General features: G+C 31.4%; 5 protein-coding genes across 5 annotated transcripts; 3 read left to right on the forward strand and 2 right to left on the reverse strand.

Annotated features, from left to right (window-relative positions):
• Positions 1-200: 200 nt before the first annotated feature.
• Positions 201-5,536, reverse strand: LOC145745146 (proton channel OTOP1-like). The gene is made up of 11 exons (XM_082563142.1): positions 5,424-5,536; positions 4,737-4,884; positions 3,961-4,111; positions 3,418-3,622; positions 3,165-3,268; positions 2,117-2,311; positions 1,887-2,020; positions 1,671-1,752; positions 1,332-1,504; positions 1,090-1,172; positions 201-945 (listed from the first exon to the last, which is right to left on the reverse strand). Exons 1-11 carry the CDS (start codon positions 5,534-5,536, stop codon positions 201-203), a joined length of 2,133 nt encoding a protein of 710 aa, XP_082419268.1.
• A 1,840-nt stretch (positions 5,537-7,376) lies between these two features.
• On the forward strand, positions 7,377-9,442 carry LOC145745620 (uncharacterized). Its single transcript, XM_082563748.1, has one exon. The coding sequence runs from the start codon at positions 7,476-7,478 to the stop codon at positions 9,009-9,011; it is 1,536 nt and encodes a 511-aa protein (XP_082419874.1). The 5' UTR covers positions 7,377-7,475; the 3' UTR covers positions 9,012-9,442.
• A 1,431-nt stretch (positions 9,443-10,873) lies between these two features.
• Positions 10,874-13,743, reverse strand: LOC145745149 (choline transporter-like 1). Its single transcript, XM_082563146.1, has 4 exons — positions 13,192-13,743; positions 12,845-12,928; positions 12,638-12,718; positions 10,874-12,556 (listed from the first exon to the last, which is right to left on the reverse strand). Exons 1-4 carry the CDS (start codon positions 13,741-13,743, stop codon positions 10,874-10,876), a joined length of 2,400 nt encoding a protein of 799 aa, XP_082419272.1.
• A 1,086-nt stretch (positions 13,744-14,829) lies between these two features.
• Positions 14,830-19,003, forward strand: LOC145745173 (dnaJ homolog subfamily C member 21-like). Its single transcript, XM_082563178.1, has 11 exons — positions 14,830-14,985; positions 15,069-15,162; positions 15,531-15,654; positions 15,939-16,067; positions 16,505-16,678; positions 16,831-16,949; positions 17,124-17,220; positions 17,611-17,741; positions 17,905-17,990; positions 18,086-18,164; positions 18,255-19,003. Exons 1-11 carry the CDS (start codon positions 14,889-14,891, stop codon positions 18,793-18,795), a joined length of 1,671 nt encoding a protein of 556 aa, XP_082419304.1. The 5' UTR covers positions 14,830-14,888; the 3' UTR covers positions 18,796-19,003.
• Positions 19,004-19,158: 155 nt separating this feature from the next.
• On the forward strand, positions 19,159-22,087 carry LOC145745172 (peptidylprolyl isomerase domain and WD repeat-containing protein 1-like). The gene has a single exon (XM_082563177.1). It carries the CDS (start codon positions 19,186-19,188, stop codon positions 21,043-21,045), a length of 1,860 nt encoding a protein of 619 aa, XP_082419303.1. The 5' UTR covers positions 19,159-19,185; the 3' UTR covers positions 21,046-22,087.
• Positions 22,088-22,295: the final 208 nt, after the last annotated feature.

A 22,295-nucleotide genomic window follows, 5' to 3' on the forward strand; every position in this document is an offset into this window, starting at 1 on the left:
AGCTATCAGTGTTGTGTAAAATCTGAACCTTTCGTTTGCAAAGTAAGATACTGTAGTTGGTGATTATATTTAAAGCAATGGTTTTCAATTTTTGAATAGTTTATTCAGAATCTATTAAATAGCATTATGTAAGTGACAAACACATTCGGTTTCTATTATCGTCTAAATTTTGCTTACTATTTAAACACATGCTTGTAAAACTATGCATACGACCAAATTTCAAACAAACAACCTGCTGAATGCATTCGAAAAAATATACTCAAAGGTCTACAAATCATTAAAATTGTCGTCCAAACGCTAGCCCCGTAGAAATTGGACTGGTAAAAATGCACGCTAAACGCGGTACCGTCCAACGACATAAACATCCATAAGGTAGCGTTAGAGAGCAGTAGGTACATTACCACGTTTCTAAGGATAATTCTCTGCCGATTGGGTCTTGCTAAATGACTTTTGGAGACTATTTTGATTACGGTCTGCGCTGCTTGATGAGTTTTTTCAACTAAGTCAGACGCTGCGCCTATACTGTCAGTAGATGCAATGCTACCCAAGGATATGAGATCTTCCTTAGCGAACTCTAGAAGCGGGGTTGAGTTTTCTGTCTCGTCTGTTAAAATAATTTTGGGGATTTTCCCGTTTCTGAGATTTCGCTTGGTCATTTTACTGTTGTGCAGCGCGTTCAATTTCATTTGAAATTCCTGTTCGTGATTCTCTAAAGTTTTCGGTTGCGATTTTACGTTGTTGGCAAGATACTGGTCGTAATGTTGAGGTGGTGGTTTGGTTTGCGGAGCGCAGGCGATCGCGGAAATCACAGAAGTGACGGAATTCTGCCGGCTGCGGATAAATTTGTTCGGAAAGTTACTAGCAAATTCCTCGCTATCGCTTTCGTCGTTGCTTTTTTGTTCGGCGACATTTCTATTAACACGCTCGTTGAAAACAGTCTCAAACCTAGTAAAGGTAAAGTGTGTTACATGACATATTGCTTTGTGCAAATATAATAATTAAATTAATTTTAAACCGCCAAAATATTAAATATAAAATTTTTGGAAGGTAATAAAGTTTGGGCATTTTTGATGCCGTAGCTGTTTCTACCTTAATTTAACTTGTTTGATTGTTTCTTTGGATCTCATTGAGGTTTCTGGTTCTCTTTTAAGTCCAAACAACACAAAGATTGCCTACAAAAAACATTTTTTAGAACAGATTTTGTAACGTAAATTGTAAAATAGGTTTTTACGAAAGATATACATGCATTGGCATATTAAACTTAGAAAAATATCACTTTGAAACTTTAACAAATTTGCATCTTGAGATTATTTTAAATTTTCAAATATTACCTGACAAACGCATTGTAGAGTGTCGCACATAGGACAAAGTAAACTTAGAACCCAATCACCATCATCCTTATTATCTGGTCCAGCAATCACTGCCAACATGGAGAAAGTGTTTAAAATAAGCGGGCCTAGAATGCAGATTAGCAAAAGCGAAATGTCCAGAATATCGGAGTGCCCTTTGACAAAGATTTAAAAGGATTTAATTTTTTTTCTTTGTTAACGCTTTAACTTGTATTAGCAGAAAAACGAGAGCGATGAATTAAAGTTTAACTTTAAAATCGTGCAGTTTTTTTTCGTTATTTGGGTATACCAACTTAAATCTTTGTAGAATATCAAACTCACCTTGTGTTAAAGGACGGACAATTTTAAGAAAAAGATAAAAGCCCAAGTAACAAGCAGCCAACATACTAAGTTCTAGAGCTATCTAGAAATAAAGTAGCAATCTCATTTATTAGATAACTTTAATGTTTACAACACAAAGATTACTATTTTCCTAGCAGTATTTACCGATGTTTTATCTTAATAGAACTGCATAAATAAAAAGTAAAAGTCTTTTACCAAAAAGCAATTATAAATGTTTAATGTATTCCAAAAAGTTGGTAAATGACCACTAAAAGATTCTAATCCTGATGTTCCAAGGATGATCATTACAACCATTGCAATGAATATTGTAAAACAACCAAGACCTAAGCCTTCAAATTAAAATAAAAAAAGTTACTTTTGTTAGATAGATTTACATTCGGTAACCTTGTTAAGATTTCTATCAAGGTATTATAACATTTTCTTACCTGAATAAGACTTGTAAAGTTTATGACTTGGTCGTATCACGCCTTCGCAAGGTGGAGGTCTCTTTAGAACATTGCTCCAAGTAATGTAAAGTAGACAAGATGCGACCAAGCTAAACTCGATCAAGAAAGGAAACAGAAATTTTTCTACAGCATGCATCATGACACATATCTGTGCAGTACAGGTACAAGATTGATCTAAAGAAAAATATGATGTAATATTAAATTACCGAGTGCTAAAAAGCTGTTTTTTTAACTACATGTTTTTATGCTTTAGATTTTAATAAAAAAATTTAAGATTTCTAAACTTGGAAAAAAGGTTTAATTCTTTTTGTGAAAGAACAACTTTCTTATCTCTCTTTACGTTAAAGGTACTTTTTGCTTGTAAATAAAAGTTAAATTAAAGATGTAAACATGTTGTTGATTTTTAATAACACAAAATATTGCAAACCAACGACTACATGTAAAGCCTTTGGTTTATATATTTGATTTGTTTATCTGTATTTGTGTTGCCTTTTAATTCCATGGGGAAATTTAATAAAATTATAATTTGACGGGTGACCTTATTGCTTATGGCAACCTTACGACGCGATTTATGTTAATACCTGAGATTATTTGTCTAAAAAAGTTCAATATTATAACGAATCGAATTTGTGATTAATAGAATGCGCAAGCTATTGATTAAGTGACTACAATTGTTTTTTTTATTGACTTTTGCTATATTGCCATTGATCCCATGCTATTGTTACAATTAACAGACTATTTATAAGTTATATTAACGTTTTAGTAGCAATCTGAGTGTGGTTTACCTATATTTTCTTCTGGTAAAAGAACCTGAAAAACGCCAGCTTGTTGAACCATATTTTCTTGCAAACTTGAAGTATGGTTCTCTTCAAAAGTTTTCGGCAAATTTTGGTGTGCGGAATGGCCAATCGGGGTCACGTGGGTTTCTGTAATTGACGTCATAAGTGTTAAACTATGACGTTATTAACATAGTTTAATTGTAAAGTGATAAGGCCCAAATTTTAGGTGGCATCACATAGTTACTAACCTAACAGATGTCCGTCTTTTACATGTAAAGCATGAATTGTTTCACTTACAACGGAGACAATCCAGGTCGATAAGTTGGTTGCTATTAGAAACATAAGACCCAACCTAAATTAACAAAAATCTATTTAGTAGGCACCAACCTATTTCCAAATGCAGCAACGTAATTAAAAGCGTTTGTAAATACTTTGTGTTTTCAAGGTATTGTAAACATTACAATGATGAGTTTATAAACTTCTGCCAAGTATATTACCTACCTTGGCGCGAAAGACCTGTCTTGTATAAACACCTTGGAATATTTAAGAAGAAAAAACGTCTGGCTCATAACAAAAACAAGATGAAACCCCGACATAGCTGCTATGATGTGATTTTCAGTACAATTGTGATTGCCCGATACGATATAGGCCAGTATGTCTATTCCGTCTTTAAATATAATGGCCATCCCAAAAATGATGATAACACCTGAAATTGATATCACTTGGTTAACCTTTGAAAGTTTGAGTCAATAAAATTTTTTTTTTATTTATTAGATATTTATACATTGAAGGTAGATTTAAACTTACAAACTTTTGATATTAAGTATGACTAATGGAGTTGGTGCCGCGGGCAAGGTCATTAAATTCAAACTTTTAGACTTTAATTAAATCTTGGGTGGTTCGGTTATATTTGCTAGCTAATTAGTGGGTAATTTCAAGGCAGCCTAAGCCTAAAGATCGTTTGGTAAACAAAGAATTTTTCAAAAAAATTTATTGCCAAAATTTTGACATGTCTTGGTAGATTTAACAAGTAGAGTTAAATACCTTTCAGCCACCTGTTTGTTGATTTGCTGCTTTTTGCAAACTTAAGAATATCTTTTGTGAAAAATCCCGCCATGAAGTTGTAATAAATTGTAAATAACAAGCATAGAACGTAGAGTAAGATCATATACTGGTTGACAACATCTTCTGTAATCTAACAAAAAAAGGTTTAAGTTAAACATATAGTTACCCATATTGAAAAGTTATTCTATTGTTAACATTGAATTACAAAATAACTTAATACCATAGCCCGTGTATTGGGTAAATTTTTTTGGAGCAATAAAAAGCCTTTGATAATGTGATATTTATAAATTATATTGGCAAATCATTAAAACATTAAGTTAAAACTTACACTTACAGCAGTTATAATGACACATCAAAAAGTGTTTTAAATATAAAATTTCGTGTTAGAATTCTTGAAATTGTTACATAAAAACTGGTTAGATCATGGTAATTATATTCACAGATAGTAATCACGGTCATGTTTAAAGTCAAATTGTCTGTTTATATGTCGCGTTCTCTTAATATAACTTGAAACTATTGCGATTGCATCAGCAACGTTTGTAAAGGTTAAAATATGAAATTAAAATTAAAGTTTATATACAATAAAATGTAGCCTTTCTTTAATAAATCGAACATAGTAATTAAAATTTTACGGTAAAATTTAGAAAAATGAAGTACATATTCACTAAATTTTACCCTTTTTTAAATAAATTGATGATTTTGGGGATTTTTTTACTTTTTGATTATTTCTTGTAATCAAATTGCTTAATACATACGTGATCAGTTGCTGCGGCCGAAGCCTTAATAACAAGAGTTATGACAATAATCAACATCCCGAAAAGTCCGGAAAGTAGGGTGATAAGGTCATCTTTTAACGTCCCTCCTTCGGGGATATCGTCATTTGTTGTCGACACGTCAAATGTCCTTAACAATAAGTGTAATTGTGATGTCATAAATGATATTGTTGTTTTTGGTATCTATTAACTAAAGGATGATATAAAGTCATGAGACATATATTCTACGTCATCATTTTGAATTCAGTTCAACCCTTAAAACATTTCACATATAAGGTATTGCAAATTATAAACACATTTGAATTATTGAATAGGACTTTAATGCCTTCGGGTATTGGGTGTTGTTTGAGTTATAAGAGAAATACAAGGCGACTAATTTAATATTGCTTACGTCATTAATTGGCTGTAATTGTTTACTTATATAAAGGTTTAGGTTTCAAAGGTGTTAAAATATAAAAATTTAGAATATTTTTTTTATGTTAATCTAAACCAACATAAAGTCACATGCTATACAGTCTTAAAAAACAGACATTTGAAAAGTATTTTTACCAGAAAATTTAAAATATTAAACTAACTTTCCAATATTTATAAAATCCAAAATTAAAAACGTTTTCAAAAAAATGAAATTTTAGCTAAGTTTTTGAAAATAATTAAAATTAAAAATCTTACTGTATGTGAACTTGAGTAGAACCTCTTCGAAAAACATAATGACTTTCGTCTAGTTGTTCGATAGGAAAATCATTTGAGTATTCACCATAGTTAGACCCGTTTACCTCTTCCATAATAATATAACATATATGTAATATAATTTAGGTTTTCCTTTAGCAAATTAGATAATAAATGGCTAACGTTATAGACACTATATAAAGCATAAAATTTCTTTCGTTTGTTAAAAATTTTTAAGGTGAATATTTTTTTTCTTTTTTACATAAACATTTTTTTACATTTATTAATGTAGACAGGATTTAATTATTTATAAACAGCTCAATCGATTCTTGTGCGTTAAAATACCTTAAGTCCTTGTGTTACATTTGTTATTAAAACAACTTAAATACTTGTTGCTACCTATAACTACTAATAATAAATGTCATAAACCTAACAATTTCCTATTTAAGTACCCTTTAATTTTAAACAATTGGTAAGTTAATTTTTTTTTTTGATTTTTGGACAAAATTGGTTTATAAAATATTAAATACATATCTTATATTTCTGTACTACTATAATTTCTTTTAAAACCTGAATTTCTAGTTTTAAGTTTTTTAAAAGGGTGAAACTGATCTGGGAACTTATTGTAACTTCGTTTTAAATCCATAAGAATTTCTAATTTAATAGCAACTGTACAACTTTGATTTCTATCACCTGTTGTAGCATAATACGTTTCAGAAAAAGGCAATTTATTAAAAATTTTGATTAAAGTCAGGTTAAATCTCGGTAAAGCCGTCGAAGCGACAATTATGATGACGTCATAAGTTAAACGCGGTTTGCACAATATTCGAATGTTGCGCCAAGCGGAATGAAAATAAACAAACCTTACACGGGTTTATTTACATTTATTTATATTTATGCCTAATTCAACCAGACAAATTTTAATACTATTTCAATAAAAATCTGTTGCAAAAAATATTTTAAGACAGAAATTATTAACTTTTTACATTTCACCGCCCTGGGAACTACATGGACTTAAACAGTAGTTGGTCTTAATTATTTAACAACATCTAGAATTTTAAATGTATAATTCTTACGAGTAATACACTCATTACTGCTTTACTAGCAAAATTAACAATTTTAAAGTAAGTTCACATTTTCTATACAGATTTGTACAAATACTTGTATTTTGTATTGCTTTTTAACTAACACATAAGGGTGACTGTAGGCTTTTGAGTTTACTATTTTATCGTTGATTCAATTATTCCACTTGTCTGCACAATCTGCTGTCTGTCTATAAATTGTTCATCAACTGTAAGTTATTAGAGATCAACGTATTTTAATTATCGAATTTTTTATCAAATTAAGATTTAAATATCAATATAATAAATATAAACAAATAAACATAGTTTTACAATTTACATTTTTATTAATTTCAAAAAGAATTATAACGAGGAAATGCATTTGAAATTTTTTTAGCTTATTTCTTGGTTAAATTAAATTTTTTTTTTACAAGTGGCATTTTTGTGTTTATCAGCAGGTTATTTCCCATTTTTGTTTGAGTAAAAAAAGTATGTTAAAAGTCACTCTAGAAATGGATCCACCTAGTTGTGGTTATGCTTGACACAAGCTGCGTTTACCCAAATGATGTTAGCAAGTTTGTAAAAATATGGTGACCTAAATCTCTTCTGTATTTAAAAGCCTAATTTTGCAAAAAAAAAGTTTGTCATGGTTAAATGCACACTACTGTGCATTTTCGAAGCGTGAAAAATACTAAAAACAGCGAAATTTTTACTAAATTTTGTTATTTTTTTTTTTTGGGCGTATCAGGAGTTTAAATCGGCTTATTTTTGACGAAAATCACATTTAAAAGGCCAAGGCCTAAAAAATACTAAGTACAGGAAAATTAGCACTAAATTGTGTTTTATTTTATTTTTTTGTTGGTAACGTTATATTTCGTGTTTAACTTAGAATTTTTTTGTGTAACATCTTAAGTTTTAGACTTAAATACATAAACAGCTTTCAGATAAGGTTAATATTTTTTTTGAGCGGTCGAATTTAAACAAAATTTCTGCCATGATTTTTGAAAGTTCTTTTCCGAAAATTGTTATTTCTGAAATTCCGGTCGGAACCCGAATTTTAGAGAAAATTGGAATATATGGAGACCGGATCGCTTTGGTCAATGGAGATACTGGAAATGAAATTACTTTTTCTGAAATCAAAAATGACATCATTAATTATTCTACCACGCTGTGGTCGCTAGGTGTTCGTAAAGGTCACGTGATAATACTTTTCGTTCCACTGGATCCTGACTACATTGCTTTACTGATCGCCATAGCAATATGTGGTGCTATTTTTTTAGTTTCTGATATTAACAAAGATGATTTGATCTCCCATATTGAAGAAATAAATCCTTATTTGATTGTAACGCATTCTGGTTATTCTAAACCAAGAGTAGAATGCAAGGTGTTTACAATGCCGGAAATACGCGATTACAAGTCGACCTTTGACCCCAAAACAAGTGTATTTCCCTTTGGATTGATGATTGACGTTCACGAAGACCCCATAGCGATATTTCCATCAAGCGGTACTACCGGAAAATTAAAAGGAATAGTGCATACGCATTACAGCATTAACACAGCTATCGACCAAATAGATGGTTTACAAGTTGACCAAAGTAGCTGTGAAGTTGTGTCAATGTTACGTCATCATTATGCTTCTACCATACTAGTTTTTAAAAGACTTTTTGCTGGTGTTAAAGTCGTGCTTTTGCCAGATTTGACGACTAGTAACATGTACAAACTTGTCCAAAAACACAAAGCAAGTGTTTTAACAACAACAAACGCCGTTGCAATGCTTGATTTTATTAAAAATGCCAAAGCGCAGGAGTTAGAAACTTTAATTTTGATTCGAATAGGTGGAATGCCATTTCCTTCACACATGATTCACAAAGCAAGAACAGAGTTAAACATAACTATGACTTGCCTTTATGGTACATCCGAAGCAGGTTATATTAGTACAGGACATTCCAACAAGTGTCCAATAAACAGTGTTGGAAAACTATTGTCTAACATCAAAGTCCGTATTATTGACTTGGCCAATAAAAACGATTTGAAGGCTAACGAGTCTGGAGAAATTTTGTTCAAAAGTCCAACTCTTATGAAGGAGTATTTAAACCCCAAAGGTGATGATCATTTTGCGAAGGATTCAGCTGGGTGGTTTCACACTGGAGACGTGGGTTACATTGATCAAAACGGTTACCTCTACATTAAGGGTAGAATAAAAATCTGTATTTTGGGTTTGTATGGTGTACCAATTTACCCTGCTGAAATGGAAGCAATTTTGTTAAAACATCCTTACGTTAAAGACGCAGCCGTTATTAGTGTAAAAGATCTCAAGTTTGTCGAGGCAGCAAAAGCGTATGTAGTCCGCGGATCCGAATCCGCAGATTCGGATGACATTTTGGCCTTCTACAACAAGCAAGTTCCGGGTTACAAACAAATTAACGGAGGATTGGAGTTTATTAAAGTTATACCAAGAGTTGGGCTTGGAAAAATTAATCGAAGAGAGCTACTTAAACTTCACGAGAAGCTCGTGGGAAAAGTTAAATAAAGAAGGCTACAACTTTTAAGTTAATAAGAAGTTTTAATACCTAATTATTGCTAATTAAAAACAGAACAAACACTTTTATATTATCAAATGTAGGTACCTATTTACTCAATCTTGCACTACATTTAGTTGTTTGTAATATATTCGTAACAATTTTTTTGTTTTGTTTTAAAAATCATCACAATTTTTTGTAACAATTTATTCTTAGAATAAGAAAAATAAGAATACTTCAACTCTTGGTGTAACTATGACTATGTAAGTTTCAAACCTCTGTTAACGCTTCGTGTTGAACAATATATATTCGCAATAATTGAGAAAAAACAAAGTAATACATTCAACATGTAATGCTGAGTCACCCTTTTTGCCTTTTTATGCCTGAATGATGCATAACCGCTGGTATTCGATAGCACACAGATTTTTGTGGTATTATATTTGTAAACGTTATCAAGTCATTTACTTGCTTTATTTTAAAACTAAATTAAATATGTTAAAGTGCTTTAACAGCATAAACCCAATTTATGTTTAAAATATTTAAAACAATAAAATATATATTTAACAAAGCTTAAGTTTACTTTAGATAAATAAACAGACTATTAAGTATATTTTTTACTTACAGTTAAGTTTTAATAAAAACAAGTCAATGATTAGGCTAGGAGTTGTACACGGGCAGTTAATTGACTAAATGAAGCTGCATGTTACACTAAAAGTTATTTGGACTATAGTTTAAAACGTTAACGGGCAAGGTTGCTTTCTTCGTGAAGTTTACGTAACTCTCTTCGATTTATTTTTCCAAGCCCCACTCTTGGTATAACTTCAATAAACTCCAATCCTCCGTTAATTTTTTTGTAATCCGGAAATTGCTTGTTGTGGAAGGCCAAAATGTCATCAACTTGTAAACCATCTATTTGGTCGATAGCTGTGTTAATGCTGTAATGCGTATGCACTATTCCTTTTAATTTTCCGGTAGTACCGCTTGATGGAAATATCGCTATAGGGTCTTCGTGAACGTCAATCATCAATCCAAAGGGAAATACACTTGTTTTGGGGTCAAAGGTCGACTTGTAATCGCGTATTTCCGGCATTGTAAACACCTTGCATTCTACTTTTGGTTTAGAATAACCAGAATGCGTTACAATCAAATAAGGATTTATTTCTTTAATATGTAAGCAAATTATAAGACCTATATATTAAAAATGTGTTATTATAAATTTCCCCACTCTTGCAATACGAACATATTTAGTAAATCAATTCTTTTTTAAATTGACCCTTAGCAAAACCTTTAAATATATCTATTGTATATTATAGAAAAATGTATTTTCTGCCTGACAAAACTATTTTTTTTATAAAAAAAACAAAATATATTTGGGTCAACAAAAAGGTCTCTTATTAATCGCCAAAGCAAACATTCAAATGGATATCTACCAAAGCTTGCGTTCCACATATGTCCGCTAAGTAAATATTTGTTGATTGCCCACACAGCGAATATAGGTTTTGGCTTGATTAAGACTGTAACACACATTTACACAAATAGTTTTGATATTTTTTGCTTTTTTGATGTAAAAAATTATTTTTTTAAATAATGGTTTCTTAATGCACGTTGGAATATAATCAAAAATAAACCTTTTGGATCCCTTATTCCCTACAGTTGTATACGTACCTTAAACAATTAAAAAAATTGCTTTAAATTGTTTTCAGGTTTTTATTTTATTCACATAATACATGTAAGCATAGACAAAAAGTCTGTAAACAAATGTTAAATTTTTATCCGTTTTAAATAAAACACATAAAAATATTCGATTAATTCAAGCTGCATATGGCGTTGTTTCAGATTCACATAAAAACGTTTGATAAAAAATAAGGCTCTTCTAAATAAAGGCCTTGGGTGGTGGTATTGCTGATCTTTCTAAAAATTTCAAAAAATCAGACTCAATAATAACAGTATCTGGGCTGAGAATCGTCGATGTTTTAGCATGAGAAGAATTTGGGTTAACTATTCCACTTTCAATATTTTCTGCGTCAACATCATTGTCAGCCAAATATTTTTCACTTCTCTGACTTTTGAGTTTCCTTCTTACCGATCGGCGAGTGAAGATCAGCCTTATTTCTTCTCCCGAGTAAAATGGTTTATCTTTACCATTATTCGCTGATTGGTCATCGCAGTATAAAAGGTAAAAGGTTCTAACGCCGGTTGCCAATGTCCCAAAAAAAGCATTGGAGACTGTTACACAAATCAGGCTAATAAATAGGCAGGGCAAGGCAACCTGGACAAAGTAGATGCTGTCTCCGTAATTCAAATAAAACCAAAAATGAGATCCAATCAAGCTTGTTAGTAGAACGGTGTAGTTTAAAGTGAAGAGCATATAGCCAATCGATCTTCCGACAGTTAAGTAATGGGAGGCATTTTCTTTTATGAGGGAATGTGCTCTGTTTCCTCCTTGTAGGAAAGTGTCGTTGTATATAGCAGTGGATATGTAAGACTTGGTGTCAAACATTTGGACAAATTTCGACAGTATTTGGAAGGGCTTTGTTACTGACGATTTCTTGGTGGTCGGCAGATGTCTGTAAACAAACCGTATTGGAACCTTTATAAACTGCATTGGAACCAACACAATTGAACCAATTAAAACAGTTCCAAGGCTGAAAGAAAACATTTCGCAGAACGGTTTCATCGTCGGAAAGACTCGAGATATAGTGAAGCGTTTAGGATCACTTTTATGGAACACCCAGTAACAGAAAACACGGGAGACCACAACTTGATGACAGGCAGAGAAAAAATTTAAAAGCCAGAATAAGGCAAGCACGGCAGAGCACAATTGAGCAAATGTCCACCAGGACTCGTCTGAAGTGTAGACCACAGTCCCATCTGAATTAACGTGCTCAATTTTTGGATACGTAATCATAATAACAACGTAGAGAAACCATACCAATGACCCCATCATAAGTGCCACATAAACGATCAGGTGAAGTATGATGCCCGGCATTTCAACAAGCACTTTGCGGGCCTGTCTCACCAATTTACAGACGTTCGTTATTCTTTTACGAGTCGACCAAATGCCATGGTATATGAAGATCAAAACGAAAAACATCAGAATAACGACTGGTGCAGAAAACCTTTTAATAAATATGCTATCAGGCATGTGGTTGAAATCCGTGAAAACAGGAAGCGGTAAGAGCTTAAACTCAAAGTTTAAATGTTCTTGAGTTTTTAGAGAGGACAGCCATTGATGAACACTGTTGCTAACTGGTGCCACTTCTATCTTGCTCAGTCTTACTCCATAAAACCTATTTGGTTTGGTGACTTTCATATAGACCGCTTCAATTGTAATTACCAATGTCATAAGGTAAAACGTGAACAACGTGGTTACCGTGCAGAGAGTTATCATAACCAATTGTGGAGCTAAGACAAAAACAATGACAAGGAGAGATACAATGGCGCAAAAATATCCAATCACTTTTGCCCCAAATAGGTAGTAGTTTTTGATTGACAACACCAGGTATCTGGAAAATACTTCCAAAAAGTTTGAAACTGGTCCGAAACCATTTTCTTCCTAAAAAAAATATTATCATATATAAATTGACTATTTCTGTAATGCTAGATAATGTAAACCGTTGTCAAAACTTATTGTTACCTTTTTGGGGGAAAGCTTTGTAGGGTTCATTTTAACAGAATCTTTTACAATATCTGTTTCTTGATTTTCTAAACTATCCAACTGTTAAAAAACAATTTAGTTTAGTGGATTGTGCTACTTCAAAATTACATTTTTGCCTTAAAAATGGTTAACCTCTTTTTTACATCAACAATATGCATTGCATAAGTAAATAATTTTAGTTCATACCTTCTGCACAGTTGTAGAAGTTGTTGTGGGGTTTGCATGGTTTAAAAGATTTTCCTGATTTTGTGTGTTGTCCAAAGGTTTCAGCTAAATAATATTAGAACGCATGTGAAATTACGTTATTACTAAAGCGTAATCATCATTAAAACGACTAAAAATCATTTATTTTAAACTAAAATTACATTCAAAAACATTAATTTAAACCTTTTAATATAAATAAACTTGATTTGAATTTGTTACAACAATTTTTATTCAGTATTTAAAAGTAAAATATAAATCGGTAACCAGAACTGTTTTTTATGGTTAAATTACAACAGATTTTGTCATAAAAGTTAAAATATTTTACTTACTTTGATAATGTGATTGGGTATACATCTATTTCCTTTTGTTTCGTGCGGAAGAAAAAATCCGAATGGCATGTTGCACATCTTAACTTTTTCATCCATCTTCAAATTCTGGTAATTTTGTCCGACCAATTCGACGCACGAGATTGGTTCCGAGGGACACTTTGCGACGCAAAGCGACTTCTTTTCCCGCACACGCTCAAAGTAGCGGCCGGGGTCCATTACTGCTTCATGATACGAGTAACTTGTATCCAACAGGAACGGCTGTTGAGTCATGTTGAGGCCAGACAACTCTGCGTTAGCGACTGGGTTGTTGGATCCAATCCCGCAGACGTTGCCCCACGAATCAACTCCATAGTAGATTCGCAGAAAGTTGTTGCTGACTGTCTGATGGTAAGTCAGCCCGCAGATCGCGCCAATAAACACCAGCAGAAGGAGGATGTAGAGCTTCTGGAACGGGTGAGAATGACGCTGAGGAAATCTTGGACGAGGAGGCAGCTCCTCAAGTCCGTCAAAGTTGCCTATTTTACTAGACGGTTTACCAAGTGTAAAACACATGGTTATAACGACGATTCTCGAACTAAACGCTGAGAAGGTCGATGGAGAGCTTGATAATTTTCAAAAACTTGATAAATAGCTTGCAAAAAATTTGCACGAGAGCAGATAAAAGATTTGCGAAAAATCCCAAAAATTTTATCGATAAAAAATTTGCTACTATGCAACACTTTATATAAGAAAATTTGGGCATTGTTACGTCACCGACCTTTTATTACAAGGGGATCGTAATAATAGTTTACATTGGTTGGCTTGTAATTGATCAGCTGATTGGATATTAGTAACCTGGCAGAAAAATTAGATTTTATTTAATTGGTCGATCGTCGTCCCAGTAACAAGGATTAATTTTCCCGGTAGCTATTCGCGGGAAAATTTACGCCCCCCGTTTCTAAGGCTACCATTTCAAATCCAGTACAAACCGGTTAAAACTGGATTAAAACCCTTTTATTAAAATTTTATATACTAACAAGCTAATAAATCATCTTGTTGTAAAAAAATTGTAAATTTATTTTTCTAAATATTCAGTATTTTTTAACTCAGAGTTGTGAATATTACATAAAAGCCTAAAGGCAGCAAATAATTTGTTACATGAAATTTAAGTGTTTGTATTAATTAAGGTCATATAATTTAAAGGGGGCTAACTAGATAACTTTAGGCAACTAGATTAAGTTTATTTTTATATTAAAAACTACTCTTCCAACTAAATCATGTTTTGTTTACATGTCAGGTAAAAATCAAGGTTTGGAGATCATAAATTTGTAAAAACAATAAGTACGGTTATCATTTATTTTAGCTGATTTTGGGGCTAAAATATACTTTTTAACTGATTTTGGTGTTAAAATAAACAGCAAGAAATTAAATTGGTGACTTATATGTTGGTGTGTAGCAATTGCTTACACTTATGTCACCACTCTTGTTTAAATCCAGCATGTGCATAAAAATAAAAATCTGTTATGACAAAATTTAACGTAAAGTTATGTTGTTTCGTCTTCAGCATATTTTTGTCGTTTATATCGTAAAGCTTTAGTGTAAATTAGTAATTTAAAACTTGACTTTATACTTCAAACATTTATTTAGATTAGAAAACAGATCTGTAAGGTAGTAAACTCGGAAATTCAATTTTGTTTTAATTTTTTCTGCATTTCAAAATGAAATGTCATTACGAAGTACTTGGCATACCTTTAACTGCAGACGCGGATCAAATTAAAAAAGCTCACAGAAAACTCGCTTTAAAATGGCATCCAGGTATATAAATTTATTTACATTTATGCAACCATTTTTGCATTTGAAATGTTCAGTCCTAACTAAAATGTAAATCTTTTATTTAGACAAAAATCGTACGAATTCTGAAGAAGCACATGAACAGTTCCGATTAATTCAAGCTGCGTATGATATTTTGTCAGATCCACAAGAAAAAGCTTGGTAAAAAATTTAAATTAAAAAGTTTTACTTTTATTTAAAAAACTTAAATTAAAGGCAAAAAATTGTAAAAACACTTATGAAACAAAATACTTTCTCAAGTTGCCCTTGCCAGTTTGGGATATTATAAATTACTCTGACAATTAAGCTGCTGATTAGGTATTATTTCAGCAGGAGTTTTTACTGTTTATGGCGTCTTACAAAAAGGCGCGACAGCATGAGATCACTGGGGATCAAACCCAGGACCTCATGTAGTGTTGAAAGTTTTCTAACCACTACACCATGCTGCCAGTTTTTATTACTTAATACATACTTGCAGTAAAACAATATTTTTATGTGAAAAATTTTAATGGAATGTTATATCACTACAGGTATGATCGACACAGAAATGAAATATTGCACAAACATCAACTGGAATCTTATCAAAAAGACACCATCGATATTTTCGAATATTTTACTCCTTCAGCTTATAGAGGTTTTGGGGATGACGAAAACGTAAGTTTGTGAAAAAAATATTTTTTTTTGTATGCCTAATGTTTCTGCCTTTATTTAATGCAGAAGTGTATTTATCTAAAGGAATACTTTTTTTTTGAACAAATTATATTTTATATTGTTTATGCAATTAATTTTTTTATATAGTATTTATGTAAGTTATGATATAGGCTATATGTAGAATTTTAAATACCTAAAAATCAATTTATATTTTAACATTTTATTGTTAATTTTAAATTGTGTGAATTTTTATTTTTCTTGATATCACCTTTAACATATTGTTACAGGGTTTCTTTACAATATATCGTGACTTGTTTGTAATAATTGCGTCGGAAGATAAAAAGTTTAGTTATGAAGAGGATGTTAGCGAGGAAGAAATGCCAGGTTTTGGAGATTCAAAAAGTGATTACGATGAGGTAAAATTTCAATGTAAATTAGATATTGTTTGTAAGAAATGGTAATTGTGCTTTTATATATATTTTTTTATTCTCAATGTGGAAAGTTCGACATCACAACTTAAACATGGGGTAACATCAGTTACCTTAACCCAGTCTCAAGTTAATTTTGACAGTTTGGAATATTATAGATTATAATTCCCAGATAATAAAGCTGCTGATTGATTGTTGGCTCTACGCAAGGGCGCTTTAGCTTGAGGAAAGTGGGGATCGAACCTAGGACCTCATGTAATGAAGCCGAGTGTTCTTAACACTACACCATGCTGACACCATGCTATCCAAAAAAAATTTTTTTCTTACAATTAGTAAACATAAAATAATTTTAAACTGCTACTTGATGTATATTATCATTTTTAGACTGTAAATTTTTTTTAAAGTTTTGTTTGCAATTTGCTCAGGTTGTACATACTTTTTATGGTGTGTGGCAATCTTATTGCACCACCATGTCTTATGCCTGGGTGGAAAAATATGATGCACATGAGGCTCCTGATCGCCGAATTGCTCGCTTGATTGGAAAAGAGAATAAAAAGGAGAGAGACAAGGAAAGAAAAAAGAGAAACGAACTAGTCAGGGTAAGCGAAACCCCCCTTTTTTTGCAAAAATAATACAGTGTTAATAATGTTTATATATTACCTTTAATATTTATTAAATTTGCATATTATATATCCCATTTTTTAAAAATGGTAAGGCCAGCAGAAATAATAATTGTTTTTTTTATTTTTAGGAACTAGTTGGTTTTATTCGCAAGCGTGACCCTCGTGTTCATTTACACAGACAACAGCTTGAATTAAGGGCAGCCCAACAAGCTGAGAAGGCTGCCGAAAAAAGAGCTGAGATATTAAGGTAAGTATTTAATTTAAAAATTAAAAAATTTTTCAAATTACAATTATAATGCATTATTTAATAACGTGTTTTTAATTAGTAAGTTTTTTTTTTAAAAAACTAAAAAGATACACTGCTAAAAATGTAAACAAACTATTATTATAACTTAAATATATAATAACTATGATGTTATAGGGCCAGGGGTGAAGAAGCAGCATTGTATGAGGAGGAAAATAAAGAAAAACATAAAGAACATTTTGAAAGAGTTTCACAGCTTGAAGATATGCTAAAGGTGGGCTGTTTAATCCATGTAAACAATAAACAAGATAAAATAATTTGCACTTACGACCTAGTACAAGTTTGTTATATAAATATTTTTCTTTAATATATGATCCCCTAAGTAAGGCTTTATACCCTGTCTGAACTTTAGTGAAAACTAATAGATCCAATAATTATTGCGCAATTATAATTAATAGTACCTCAAACTGTTAAGGTCAACCACCTAAGACTGAGTCAGAATAACAAAAGTTACTCTATGTTTATCGTGTCAAGTTATTCTTTTCATATCAATGTAAAAAGAGTATAAAAATATATATATTTTGTCTTTTTTGTTTCTTTATTAACCAGCTGATTGTTGTATACAAGAAAATCCTATTTGATTTTAACAACTCTTTTTCTTTAGGATGAGTTTGGTTTCTCTTCAGATGAAGAGAGAGAAGAGAGTGAGAGTGGGAAGAGCGATAGTGAAAAGGAGGAGGAAAAGGAGGAATTGTTTTGTGTTGCTTGTAACAAAAAATTTAAAACAAATATGGCGTAAGATTTTTACTTAAATAACATTTAACTTTTTTAAATTTATACAGCACGGGTATTTATTTTTTTAATAATTGTGTTTTTGCTAAAAGTTATGCTACTATAAAAACATGAAAATTCAATAGATTTTGTTTGTGGTTTTTAAATTTTTTTTTTTTGGATTTAGAATTAAAAATCACCAAAAATCCAAGAAACACAAAGAGAAAATGACTCAACTACAAGTTGAAATGCAATCAGAAGTTAAAGCCGAAGGTAAAATAAAAATAAATTTTTTTTTATAAGTTTACTAACTGTTTTTTTTTAAGTAGAAGTATAATTTTTGAGGTAATTATTTTGTTGTTATTTAGAAAATTTTGACAATGATGATGTTGAAAAAAATGAAAATTCTGAAAACGATGATTTAGTTCAAGCAAAGTCAAATAAAAAGTTTGTTATATTTTTTGGGATGTTTTTTTCAAGTAATACTCTGAATTTTGTTTAATTCTATTTCTAAATTGATTTTTTATTTGTTTTCAGATTAACCAAGAAACAAAAGAAGCAAAGACGCCAAAAAGCAAAAATTTTCCATGAAGAATTTTTGTCTTCAAATGAAGAAAACGATTTGAACGATTTACCTAAGACTGAAGATAAAAACACTGAAAATCAAGAAAATTTTACAAAAACTTCTGATTCTGACAAAAAAATAAATGATACAAATTTATTATTGGAAAATAACGAAAATAATTTATCAGACAATGATAGCACTTCCTTACCAAATAATGACAATATTCCTGATAATGATGAAAATTTACCATCTAACAGTAATAATAAAAAAACATCTAAAAATCCTAATATGAAACCTAAACAATCAAAAAGAGCTCGAAAAAATGAACGCAAAGGTTTAACTGCACAAAAAAATGAGCAATTTTCTCTTCAAGATTTGCCTGAAAACTTTTGTGTTACTTGCCAAACTGAGTACAAATCTCGGAATAAATTATTTCAACATTTAAAATCAACTGGCCATGCAATGCCAATTGCTTCCTCTGGTAGAAATAAATCTAAGAAAAATAGAAAATAATTTTTTTTTTTTAAATAAGATTTTCAAAAAATATTGATGTTGTTGTGTTGTAAAAATGTGAATAATGTGCTTTTTTTAAATTATAGAAGAATGGGTTATAGCTGTTTATTTATTTATTTTATTAAAGTTTTTATTTACAACATTAATATATTCTTTAGGTAAAGTCTTTTTTTAAAGTGGTGTTCTATTCAAATTGTATCAGAATGTAATCTACAAATTTGTTTCAAAAGTTTTAATAGGGTACTTTTTAATAATGTTTTTGTAAACTTATTGTTGGGTATTTTAAAAACTGTTTTTGTAAATTAAAATTTGTCGGGTATTTAAACAGAATTTAATAATTTATTTTTAACACAGGTTCTTAGGGTTGATTAAAATATTAATTAATATAAAATGGAAAACAAAAGTGAAGAAGGAACAGGAAAAAGAGCACTAGAGGAAGATGACGAAGATGTCAACATCGGACCATCCTTGGAAGATGCTGTGAAGCCGAAGAAACAAAAAGTCTTGGAGTACGAAAAAATGTACTTGGACAATTTACCGAGCACTAATCGCTACGAAAAAAGCTACATGCACCGTGACGTTGTAACACATCTAGCTGTATCAAAAACCGAGTTTTTAGTAACAGCCAGCGTCGATGGACATGTAAAATTCTGGAAAAAACAAGCAATTGGAATTGAATTTGTGAAACATTTCCGTGCACATTTGGGGGCCATAACATGTATGTCTGTTAGTTCTGACGGCAATTTGATGTGTACTATATCAGCAGACTGCACACTCAAAGTATTCGATATTATAAACTTTGATATGATCAACATCATCAAACTTGGGTATAAACCTGGCGTAAGTGAATGGATGTATTCAGCAGGCAGTCGCTTAGCAACCGTTGCTGTGAGCGTTGCCCAGAAAGGTGTCATCAATATATATGATGCTAGAGGTAGTGCTGATGTTTTACACACAATTGATAATTTGCATAGGGAGACGGTTATCTGTATGAAATACAACCCTGTATTAAAAATTATGCTATCTGCTGATAAACAAGGAATGATAGAGTATTGGTCTGGGCAAGAAGACAATTTTACTTTCCCGAAAGGGATTGTAAATTTTGAGTTTAAAACAGATACAGACTTATATGATTTGGCGATGTCGAAAACTTATGCTCTATCTCTTGCAGTTTCACCGAACGGAAAATTATTTGCTTGTTGTACATCAGACCGAAGGGTAAGAGTGTTTCATTTTTTAACCGGTAAAAAATCCAGGGTGTTTAACGAGGCCCTGAGTACTTTTGTTGAACTACAACAATCAAAATCTCAACTAGCTGATATGGAATTTGGTCGTCGTATTGCCGTTGAGAGAGAGCTTGAAAAATCGCCGAGCTTTGAGCTAAATAATTGTATTTTTGATGAAACTGGCAACTTTTTATTATACCCAACAATGCTTGGAATTAAAGTCATAAACCTTCACACAAATCGTTGTTCGAAAATCATCGGTAAACCAGAAAATATCAGAATTCTCAGCATTGCCATGTTTCAAGGTTGTGTTAATTCAAGTAGTGCTGCTCTTACAACAGATATGAAGGCTTCAGACAACCCAGCTTTGCAAGAGCAAAGCCCGGACCCTACACTGTTCTGCACTGCCTACAAAAAGAACAGGTTTTATATGTTTAGTAGGAGGGCACCAGATGATTCCCAAGGCTCTAAAGTCGAGCGGGATATATTTAACGAGCGGCCTTCTAAGGAGGAGGTGCTTGCTGCAACGCAAATCAACACAGAGAAAAAAGTGTCAGAAAGTGCAGTCATCCACACAACTGTGGGTGACATCCATATTAAGTTATTTGCTAAGGAATGCCCGAAATCTGCCGAGAATTTTTGCGTTCACTCGAGAGATGGGTACTACAATGGTCACATATTCCACAGGGTCATTAAGGGGTTCATGGTGCAAACTGGGGACCCCCAGGGTATTGGTACTGGGGGTGAAAGCATCTGGGGTAAAGAATTTGAGGACGAATTTCACCCCTCGCTGCGTCACGATCGCCCCTACACATTAAGCATGGCTAATGCTGGGCCAAACACTAACGGTTCACAATTTTTTATTACAGTTGTACCGACGCCTTGGTTGGATAACAAACACACTGTGTTCGGTCGTGTGACTAGTGGTATGGAAATTGTCCATAATATTTCCCTTGCAAAAGTTCACCCAAAAACTGATAAACCCTATGACGATATTTCGATAGTTAACGTCGCAATTAAATAAATATTTTAACTGTTTTTATATTAAAAACAAACTTAATTAAAATTTTATTTTTTGAGATATTTTTTTGTTAAATAATGTTGTTGTTTAACTTTGTATATTTAAACAACACATAGTATTTTTATATGCTGTATTTTTGTGTAATTTGCCTTTATTTAGATTGTATCATAGAAAACATCATTGTTAAACTTGATTTAATTTGCATTTATTCATTATTTTGTAACAATTTTTTGCCTTAAACATTGGTATCACAAAATTTTCTATTAAAAATATTTCAATTACAGGTCGAGTAATAATGCTATTTTAAATATATATAAGGCTACACTACATAAAGCATAATGCGAGAAATTCTAAATCTACCATTTTTAAAGAAGAAAAAGGTCAAATATGAACACGTTTTAAACATGCTGGAGAATATAGCTTGTGTGTTTAATGGTTTAAAAAATGCTTATCTACTTGATGTATTTTCTTGCACCAAAGAACAGTTCCTAGAAATTTTAAACAAATTTTGTATTTTTCCTGAAAAAAATATAAACGATTTTGCTTTAATAGAATTTTCAAATGGAGAAATATTTCTGATTAATGTAGAAGCATGTATGAACTGCTTGTTAGTTAATAGAAGGGAAAAAACATTGAGTTTTAATATCATAGACATTTCAAGTCATTTAAAAAATGCAGTACCTTATCAACAAATACCTGAATTGAACCAGTTAAAAATACAATCCTTAATATCAGATCTATACAAAAATCTATTGGATATTCATAATACTTTAACTAATGAAAAAGATTGTCAACAAATTAATGCTTTTTCTATGAACAATTTTCAAACATGTCATAATCTAACTGCAGTATATGGGGTTTTATTGGGCTACTCAATAGTATATTGGTATGATAATATACAAAGTTATGAAAATTGTTTATCAATGGTCCCTTTAAATGTTATAAAAGTTTTTGTAGATGTTGCAACAAATTTAAACAGGGTTCTGAAGCCTGAATATTTTCCTAAACATAATAAATCAAAATTGATTGAAATTTATTCGTTTTCCCACCCAGTACATTTATCCAATAACTTAAAATCAAGTGTTGATAAGTTTAAATATAATTTAAATCAAAAGGCTGATGATTTGAATTTAAAATTAGTTGTTAAAGAGATAACCAAATCATTTCCATGTTTAACTATGTAACATCAGGATTTTTAAACTAATCACTTAGCAGTAATTACCAAGTAAATTGTCGCTAATTAAAAAAAATAT

The sequence above is a fragment of the Corella eumyota genome, chromosome 3, assembly GCF_963082875.1.
Source record: "Corella eumyota chromosome 3, kaCorEumy4.1, whole genome shotgun sequence".
Lineage (NCBI taxonomy): Eukaryota > Metazoa > Chordata > Ascidiacea > Phlebobranchia > Corellidae > Corella > Corella eumyota.